Source organism: Chrysochloris asiatica, unplaced genomic scaffold (assembly GCF_000296735.1).
Source record: "Chrysochloris asiatica unplaced genomic scaffold, ChrAsi1.0 scaffold00132, whole genome shotgun sequence".
NCBI classification, from domain to species: Eukaryota; Metazoa; Chordata; class Mammalia; order Afrosoricida; family Chrysochloridae; genus Chrysochloris; species Chrysochloris asiatica.
This window is the reverse complement of record NW_006408650.1, coordinates 1,982,576-1,992,215: the sequence shown is the minus strand read 5'-3', so window position 1 is coordinate 1,992,215 and position 9,640 is coordinate 1,982,576. Positions and strand designations below refer to the sequence as shown.

General features: G+C 60.0%; 1 protein-coding gene across 3 annotated transcripts in view; it reads left to right on the top strand.

Moving 5' to 3' along the window:
* Positions 1 to 1,815: 1,815 nt before the first annotated feature.
* BAIAP2 (BAI1-associated protein 2) overlaps positions 1,816 to 9,640 on the top strand; it is a 58,046-nt gene continuing 50,221 nt past the window's right edge. For all 3 annotated transcript variants that reach the window (XM_006869514.1, XM_006869516.1, XM_006869515.1), the window contains exon 1: positions 1,816 to 1,927. In XM_006869514.1, the coding sequence (XP_006869576.1) occupies positions 1,874 to 1,927 (54 nt within the window). In that variant the 5' untranslated portion in view covers positions 1,816 to 1,873. The remainder of the gene's footprint in view (positions 1,928 to 9,640) is intronic.

Genomic DNA, 9,640 nt, shown 5'->3' with positions numbered 1-9,640 from the left:
AGCAGAGAGCTACTCCCACCCCAGGACACCACACCCACCCAAGCTCTGGCACTCGTCAGTGGGGCTGGCTCCCTATAGGAACTGTTCTCTCACCGGCACCTCTGAGGTGCCCAACCTTCCCACTTGGGGCCACGTGTGAGGCCCAGGCCTAGGGATGAGACCACGTACCCAGTGACCCACTTGGAAAGTGAGCTTGGGCTTCATTGCCTTCAGCCCCCACCAGACCTGGGGACCTGAGTGGGAATGAGGTTTTCATATGGCGACTGGCTGGCCACATAGGGTCTCACGCACTGTCACCCAAGGGAATGAGAGGGAGCCAGTGTGAAGATGGGGCTGTTTCCACTCTGGGGACCTTCTGGAATGTGGGGCTGTCCTGTGCTCCTGCCTCTGGTGCAGAAAGTTCTAGAGAAAAGTTCTCCTAGGCTGGGGAGGGGAGTATTCTGTGCTCTGCCAGCCAGCAAGTTTGCCATGGCCTTGATAAACTCTCAGCTCGCTTGGCCTGCTCTCCGAGGTTCACCAGCCATGTGCTGCCAGCAGCCCCCATTGGGTAAGGCCAGGCCTAGGGCTGCTGTGGGCATTGCTGGGTGTCAGTGGTCCAGAGGAAAAAGAGGGACAAGGAAGACGCGCCTGCCTTCGTGCCCACGGGCTGGTGGTTGCTTCCTGTGTCTTCGCCACTTGCTACCAAAGGAATTAGGTACCCAAGAGTCCCAGACAACTCTGAGATGGCCATGTGAGTCCCATCTCGCTGTCCTTGTCCTCATTTGGAGATAGGAATGGCTAGGATGTCCTGGGCCCAGTCTGCCCTGCTGGGGTCCCTTCTCAGTGGCCTGTGTTTGAGAATAAGTGAATGAGGGTCCAGGAATGAGCCACTAATGGATTAATTCAAAGTGTCCAATATCTATAAAGATTTCTCTAAGGAAATTGTTATCAGAAGCACATGTCCAGCCTGGTCATCTTCCTCCAAAAATCTCGAAGGAAGCACCTTGAAAACCACCGCAGCTCAACTCCTCCACCCAGCAACATCCCTCCTCACGAGGGCTCCCCCCGCAGAGGGTCACCCCAGGAGCCACCTCCCCAAGGATACTCCTGTTCCTATGTGAGCCCTCTTCCATGGAGGTCCTGTCCTTCCATGGAATCCTGTCTCCACGAGGATCCTGCTCCCACGATAGTCCTCCTATCCCAAGGGTCCTCACCACGAGTGTCCTACCCGTCCCGAAGGTACTGCTCTTCCATGGGGGTCTTGCCCTCACGAAGGTACTCACCCACAGGGGTCCTGGTCCCCTAGGGTCAGCCCGGGACGCCACCCACCTTGCAGACTCACCTCCGCGGTCGCGCGCTCAGCCTTCACCCGCCCAGGTCAGCGCGGGCCTCACCGTCCCCTAACAGTGCGGCCCCCGCTCGCGCCGTCAGCCCGCGCCCCCACCTGCGCTCCCTCTTCCTGAGCCGCCACCCCCTCCGCCGCCCCCGGCCGGCTGTTCCCGGCCCGGCCCCGCCCCCGCCTTCTCCTCCGAGCGACATTGCAACCGACCAACCGCCATCGGCGCAGGCCTTCAGACCCTACCTCCTCTCCCGCCCTCATTCCCCCGCCGGCGGTGCTCCTCGGAATCACCAATGGGAAGGCGGCGCGGAGGCGGGGCCGGGCCGTTGCCTAGCAGCAGCGGGCCGGGGCGCAGGTGGGCGTCTGGGGGTGGTGCGGCCGGCGCGCGGGGGCGGGGCGCGGGGCGGGGCCTGCGTGAGGCGGGGCCTCCTAGGTCTATAAAGGGGCCGCTCCGGCGCCCGCTTGGCCGTCCGGTTCCCCGCGCCCCGTGAGCTACAGCTTCCGTTGCTGCTTTCGCCCCTCGCTCTGGTCTGCGGTGCCACCAGGACCAGGACCATGTCGCTGTCGCGCTCGGAGGAGATGCACCGGCTCACAGAGAATGTCTACAAGGTGAGCTCGGCGTCAAGCTGCCCACCCGGGCGCCCAGGGGTTCCGCGCCGCCCGCGCGCGTTCGGGCCCGACCTGGTGGACCCGGGCCGGATCCCCGAGGCCCTCCCTACGCTGTTCCTGGTCTCCGGGCGCGGGCTTGGATCCGGGCTGTCCGGTCACAAGTGACCGTGCCCGTCCGGCCCCCACCTTCCCTAGGCGGGCGCGGGTCCCGTCTCCCCCCTCGGGAGCACCCCTGCCCACGCGTCTCCTCGCACCTCCACGTCTTTCCGAGCGCCCCCGTGCATCCCCAGCCCGCGCACCGGGCACCCACGTCCGGGGGCGCTGCCTGGCGTGGGCCGGGCTGTGCAGTCCGGGGTCCGGAGGCCATGCAGTGCTCTGTCCACGGGCAGGCTGGTCCCGGCGCCTGCAGTCGGAGCTTGGGCACTTTTTTTCAACAGGCTTTCCTCTCCCTTTCCACAACTCCTTCCCGGCGTCCGTGGACGTGGCGCGAGGTGGGAGGCCGGGCGGGCGGGCGGGTGGACGGACGGATAATCCGTCATCTTATGTAACTGCGGAGGAGACTGGTGGTGTAGGAGGCTGATGCGCCTGCCCCCGCTTCACAAATGTGAGAAGAGCCCGCAGCTAGCGCCCGGCATCGCCGAGCCCCTCCCCGGCCACTGGGGTGCAAGCCCGCCCTTCTGCTGTTTCTGAAGCACACTCCCCTCAGTGTCGACCCCCGCCCCTAAAAGCCAGACCAGGGATCCAGGGCTCCCATGGCCCGGGGGCGGCTTCAGTTCCTGGCAGGCGTTTTCTCACTAGAAAACACAGCGCCCAGCGTCCATGACGCCTGGTACAAAGATGTGCTTTCTTTCCAAAGTGTTTGGGGACCGAAGTAATTGGTATTTGCGCGGCTGCTGCGGGTTCATGGCCACCGACAGGGACCGCAGAGCGCTTGGCTGTGAGCAACAGTTCCTAACTGTATTCCAGAAACCCGGCCACCGGTGCTGGTCAGTGGCCTGTGAAACCCTCTCAACTCGATCGATCCGGACAGCCAGGTGGAGACGTCCCCTGGAGCCCCGGGGCAGAGATTACAAGTTCCTGCTAGGTTGTCCGGAGAACCCCGCATCTGGGTAGGGGTTGATGAAGCCATTCCTGAGGCCATGCTAACATTGCCCTCCCTGGTAAACAGGCTACGGAGGTTGACTAGGGAAGCGGCCCAACCACCTTTGGGTTTCCATATGTTTATGAAATCGTCAGTAATCACTCCATTCCAAGTTGCCTGCTTAAAGGGACTGGAGGAGACGGCTGACCAGAACCTTTTCCTGCTTTTGCACCAAATAGGAGCTTTCCTGGCAGGAATAATGATTTACATGTGCTGGTTTTGCTCCGGGAAATCCGGGATGGTCACCAGTGGCCAGGCTCACAGTGAAAGGGGACCTTTCATTTACCTGCAGTTCAGCTGGGTGGCAGTGGGCCGATTTTTTGTAACTGAGTGCTTGGCAGGCATGAGCAATGTGAGCCAGTCTGTGTTTCTTGGGCCAGTGGATCTGCATGTTTCCATGAAGGTGTGGAACTCGAGGCTGGTGTCTGGGGGTAGCTCCCCCTGGAATGTCACCTGACCTAGTAACAGACCTCACCGTGGTGGCGGGGGTAGGCACAACCTTGTGGCGCTTCTTCTGCCTGCTGTGAATACAGATGGTGCCTGTCTTGCTACTGTTACATGTTTTGTTTGTGTTACTGAGGACTCTGGGTTTGACGGCACTGCCGGTACAGGTTGGGCAACTCTGGCACGGTGGCTAGGCAGAAACCCGGCCCACACGAGGAGGCAGTGTCAGGAGGTGGCTACCGCCACCGTGTGCAGATCTGGGCAGGTCCAGCCGGTCCCGGCTGCCACACTCCATACCTCCCCTGGGAATGTCTGCTGCTGTGCTCAGGTTGGAGCCCTGCTTGCCGTTGCCTGTGCGGTGGCACTGCCATGTGCTTTGCCCTGACTTCAAATTGGCTACAGCTCTGAGAACTGGAGCAGTGGTGTGTGTCCTTACCCTTGCTGATTGGAGAGGCCTGAGTGGATTATGCCGTTTTGATTTCCCTCTGAGAGGATGCTGTCTCCGGGTCTGGACCTCCAATGCCCATGGTGTGGTTCCCTTGGGAGCGTGTGCCTGGGGACTTTTGTGGTCGATGCGGGGGTGGGGAGGACGGAGCCACAATGGCTCCCCAGTGCCCCCTGAGAACTCCCTCCCTCCAGGGTGCAGACTTGAGCCCTCAGTGCTTGCTTAAGAGGACAGGTGTTGGGGATGAGGGGAGTTACAAGGAAGGCCCTGTCCTCTGGGGCCCCAGACAGAGCGTGGAGCCCCTGAACCTGGTCGGGGGAGGAGGGGCTGGAGTTCTGCTGTACCATTTGGAGGAGCAACCAGGCAGGAAGTGGGGGCAGCCACCCTACCTTTCCCAGCGTCCTTGGGTGCTGAAGGGCCTTCTTCAGAGCTGACCTTGTTCCCGGTTGGTGGGGGCGTGATTGTCACAATGGTGTTTGGTCACCATCACAGGTCCCAAAGAGAAACCTAGCTCCTGGCCATCTCACTGACCCCTGAGGGTGGTGGTACTGCCTCTTCTGTGTAGAGCTCCGTCAGCTCAGCTGTTCAAGGACGCTGGCAGGCAGGAGGAGCAAGTCCTCGTCAAGCCCCTAGGATTGGCCCTGTAAGCCTTCGGGCACACCCCCCACACTGCTCCCCAGTGAGTGTGTGGGCGCCCTCAGCCTGCAGCTGTCCTGGCAGGGGAGGAGAGCAGGCCCCGCTGTAGCCCTGAGAGGGTGGGAGCCCGTTGAATTGGCCCTCCTCTGGCAGAGATGAGGGTGGTAGGTGCCAGTGGGAGGGAGCCCACCTTGTGGGCGGGACCACTGCCTGCTTTACTGATTGGAGCATGGCCTTCAGCCACCCTCTGCCATGCCCACCCACCTAGGGAGTGGGGTACCCCTGGGCATCCACGGTGGGTGTTGTCAGCCGGGCCCACGCCCACATGGAGCTTCTGGTGGGCAAGCCAGCTCGGGCCAACAGACCCAGGTCGTTTTGTCCAGGAGAGAACTCTAGCTGTCCTTCCTTCAGAGCCTTGGACAATGGCCAGGGGCCAATGGACACTGAAGGGAGTGATGGTGGGTCTGGACTCTGGAGAGCGCTGGCTGTCAGTGGAGGCTTGTGTGTTGCTAGGTTGCTGGACAGGTTTCCAGACTAAGATAGACTAGGAAGAAAGACCTGGAGACCGACTTGTACACATCCATCAAGGAAAGCCTGTGGGTCACAACAGTTTGGTCAGAACCCAGTCTCTGGAGATGGCACGGGACCAGGCAGGGGTTTGTTACATGGCAGCTAATGACAATGACAACAACAAGCGACGGGTAAATGGCTCTTCTTGTCCCTGTACCACCGAGTGGTCCTGCAGGTGTCTTTCCATTCCAGGACTCTTGGGGCAGGGCCTTGTCCCCCAGGGTCCTCCTCACTCCCTCCAGGTGCCGTGTGTGGTGTCTGTGCCCATGGAATCCTGCTGCCTGCAGCCCAAGGCACCATGAGCAGATGGAGCCCTGGGAGAGTGCTCGTCCTGCTTGCAACATCAGTTTGATGCTTACTAGGACAGTTCTGTCAGAATTTGGTTTTGAAAAGTCAGAGGTCAAATGTGCGTGAAGTTAATGGATGGGATTTTTCTAAAAACGGCTTCACTTTCCGGGTCTGCCTCTCAGCTATGTTCAGTTCCTGGCAGTGCATCTGGGAGCAGAGGCGGGGAGGTGCTGGGGGGTAAGGAAGAAGTTTAAAATGGCAGGGGTTCCTAAAATTGGTCCCTGAGCTGGGAGACCAGTAGAGCGCTGGTCTCTGAAAGCCTTGGGGACATCTCCCCTACCAGCCACTTGTTGACAAGCCCAGCCTGAGTGTCCTGTACTTGGCGTTTGTGAGCAGAGGAAACCTGGGATCCTTGTATCTCTCCTGGAAGGGGCGTCTGTGTTAGCCAGGCACCTGGGCTGGTCCCCAGGGTTGGTGGCTGTCGGCAGTGCCCCTCGGAGCCTGGACTAGGGCCACTCCGACAGCAGGGGTCCTGACCTTGGTTTTCTTGCTGCAGTCCCATCGAGGAAGCTGGCTGTGAGGGCCAACCCGGTGAGGCCAATCTCAGTGACCTCAAGAGTTTGCTAGCGTGACCCCATCTGGGATGCCTCGTTCTGCTGTGGGGGTACAGGTCCCTACCTTTTAGGTGCCCCACTGATGTGGTGTCTCCTCAAGTTACATGGCTACCTGGTCCCCGTCCCCGGCTCACAGAGCCGTATCTGAGATGGCCTTGGTGAGCTGTGGCCGGGCCGTCACTGGTGCTCCGTTCAGAGGGGACATGGTTTGGAGCAGGAGGGCCGAGGCTCTGCCATTTGTGTGAGTTCCGGGGTGCCTCGTTAGTGTGACAACATTGAACCTGCTGAGAAGGGTATAGGGTGAGCTCCCCCAGTGCTCACCCCTCACCCCTGGAGTACAGTCTAGGAAGCAGGAGGGAGGGGAGAGTCAGCACTTGGAACACCCCTATAGATGGGGCAGTATGAGACAAAGCCCCCACACGAACATTGGGGTGACCAAGCATACATTGGGTGCGTGTGGGATACCCTTGGTGCTGTCGGTCATAACTGCGGTAACATGTGCACTTCAGGTTAGTGGTACAGCCAAGGTCTGTCCCCCACAGTCTCTGCCACAACGTGGCCTGTTTTTGTCAACTCGGGAGCACTGATTTCATTGTAGAAGCCACAGGGTGTGGGTTCCGGCTTCACCGCAGCCACAGATAAAAGCCATCCGATGGAGGTGGGGGCGGACCTCCCGGTGCAGACTAGACACCCCACACTCTGCTCAGTGGGTGGCTTGCCCTACAGCCCAGGTGGCAGGTCTGACATACAGCAGGCCCTATTTCCCTGGAAGTCGGGATAGGCCGGATGGGCCTCTAGCACAGGAAGGAAGTGGCCCGCCACTGGGCAGGGAGTGGTGTCCGGCCCTGGCAGAGCTGTAACTCCCTGGAATTGAGCAGGTGCGTGGGGTCCTGGGGTCCCCACATGTCCAGCTTGGCCTGGAGAGCTGTGGGGCTTCCTGGGGCCGCAAGCTCCGGCTATGTGTCACGGTGCTCGGTGCACTGTGGGGTGGAATCCATCTTTTATCCTAGGGGCCTGTCCCTGTAACTGTTGACAGGTGAAGGCCTACCCAGTGTCCGACCGGTGTCCCACTGAGCCTCTGGGATCATTCTGCTGTGCCACGGCTGGGTGTCCAGGGAGGTACGGCCAGCCTGCTGCCTCAGGCCTGTCACCTGGCCCAGCCCCACTCTAAGAGCCCTGGTCCCACAAGGTGTCCCTCACACCTCCATAGGAAGACACCTTTCCCTTGGTGCTTGGTTTTCTGTCCTCATGGGCCCCACCCCACACACACACCCTCCCCTGCCTAGCCAGGGTACCTGAATGGCCAACAGAGAGATTGGCGTGTACAGTGGCGACCTTCTGTGGTGAACTCGGTTGGGCATATGTCAGTTTCTCTTTTGGGAGCCCCTTCTGCAGGGAGCTTCCTGCTCCCATCCTCAGCGTCCCCTCTCATTTCCAGTTTCTAATGTAAGGAGCTCTGGTAGCATAGTGGTTACGAATCGGGCTGCTATCCTCAGGGTCAGCAGTTCCAAACTACTAGCTGCTCTGCAGGAGAAAGATGAGGCTTTCTGCCCACGTAAAGATTTACAGCTCTGGAAACTCTGTACAGGGTCGTTCTGAGTCGGAACTGACTCCACGGCACATAACAGACAACAATGTGGGACGTGCACTCTTACCTTCTCTGATTCCAACCAAGCAAGAGCTGCCTCCTCCAGGCAGTATTCACTGATTGGGGTCCCACATCCCACACTATGTTGGTCCCCGAGGATAGATGTCCCAGCTGTTGGGGGTGGATCTGGCAGAGCTGGGGTGTGTGGACCAGATTTCCTGGCTCCAGCAGTTCGTCCATTTCCCCTTGCCCAGCTGCCCCTCCCCGCGTCTTTGGCCTAGATGGAGTCCTGGTGTGGTGCTGTGGGTTAATGCACCAGACTGCAGAGCCGTTGGAACTGCGAGGTTGGCGGTTCAAGCTCACCAGCAGCTCCTTGGAAACCTTATACAGGGTCGCTATGGGTCGGAACCGACTCGACGGCACTTCACAACAACAAATCCAGCTAATGGATGTTCCCACAGGGAGGTCAGATCTGCACCCCCACCCCCACCTGGCCCCCCAGGATAGAGCAGTTAGCTCTGTAGGATGGAATGATAATGAGAGGTGTGTAACGCTATCTGCCCCAGCAGCCAGGTGGGATCCTAACATCATTCCCTTCTGTATTTGAGCTGCTGTTCAGGCAAGGACTGCAGAGGGGACTGACCACCATGTGCCCAACCACGCAGGCAGCCACCACCCCTCCCCTGGATAGTGGGGGGAAGGGTGACGGTCAGGCAGCAGCTGGCCACGCCTTCTGTCAGCAAAGGAACGGCAGCCCTGCCAGGAAAGTTCTGGAGAAGGGCCTCTGAGAATGGCCAGCGTGCCTGAGCTGGCACTTATGACCCTGGGCACCCTCCTGGGGGCCAGAGCAAAGTCCCTTGGCTGAGTTCCTCTACAAATAAGCTGGCCACCCTCCCTTTGTTCCCGACTTTGGGGGGAGGGGGCTCCGTCGTCCTTTGTCCTGGCGGAAATAAACCAGAATGGCCACCACTTCTAGCTTGGCCCAGCTGGGCAAAATGGCCAGCCCACCACACCTGCTCTGGGAGAAGTGGTGGAGGGTCTTTGGGGAGGGGTCCATGGTTCTCAGTCACAACGGGCTCCAAGAGACTGACAAGGCCAAGAATAGACTGCTTGGGGGGGGGGGCACATCATGTATGTCTCTGCTGTGGACACAGTGACCCCAGATACCAGGGGGGACACACACAGTCAGAAATGTCTCAGCAATCGGGACAGACCCCTGACCCCTGTCCACCTGCTGCTGTGGATGAATGAGAGCTCCCAGCAGGTCACAGGCGAGTAGGGCTCCCTCCTGGGTGGGAACTCAGCTTCCCGAGTAAATCAGACTTTCCCTGCTGAATGTGGCATCTGGCCCATGGCGGCGTCAGTTCGCATGGCAGGCAGGGTGCCCTTCGCCACATGTTGTCACGTGTGCGTCCGGCTCTGAGGGACCCCCACGCGTGCAGAGCAACACTCCCTTCGTTATCATCGAAGCTTGCTTCCTCTTGGCCTGGGCTTTCTGTTCCCACAGCCTTACTGGTGCTGATATCTAGGACGTACTCCCTTCCCCTGCTGCGGAAGGGAGTGTGGGGCAGGAGGTGGTGCCCTCCCCTTCGCTGGAGGAGGGGTGCCCAGGGCCCCATCCCCACTGTGACTGCAGTCTCCCCTGAGATGCCTGTTCACTACAGGTGGGGTGGGGTAAAGGCGCCACAGGCCATGGTCAAGCAGCCTGGCCTTGGTCAGGCCGAGCGTCCTCCTCAGCCCTGTATGGTCTGTGCTGGGTGGACAGCGGGAACCTCCCCGGGGACCGCTGATTAGATTAGATTAGCCAGGGTTTGGGGCAGTGTGATTTCCTAAAGCCTGCCAGGAAGCATGCTGGCTTAGTGGGGAGCCTGTGATGGCACGGTGGACTTGGGGGTGTTCCTGAGAGGGCCCCTCTCATCTCCCGGATCCCTCCCTGTAGTATACTCTTGGTCGTCTTGGTCTCTTGGAGGCCATGCTCCCAGGAGGT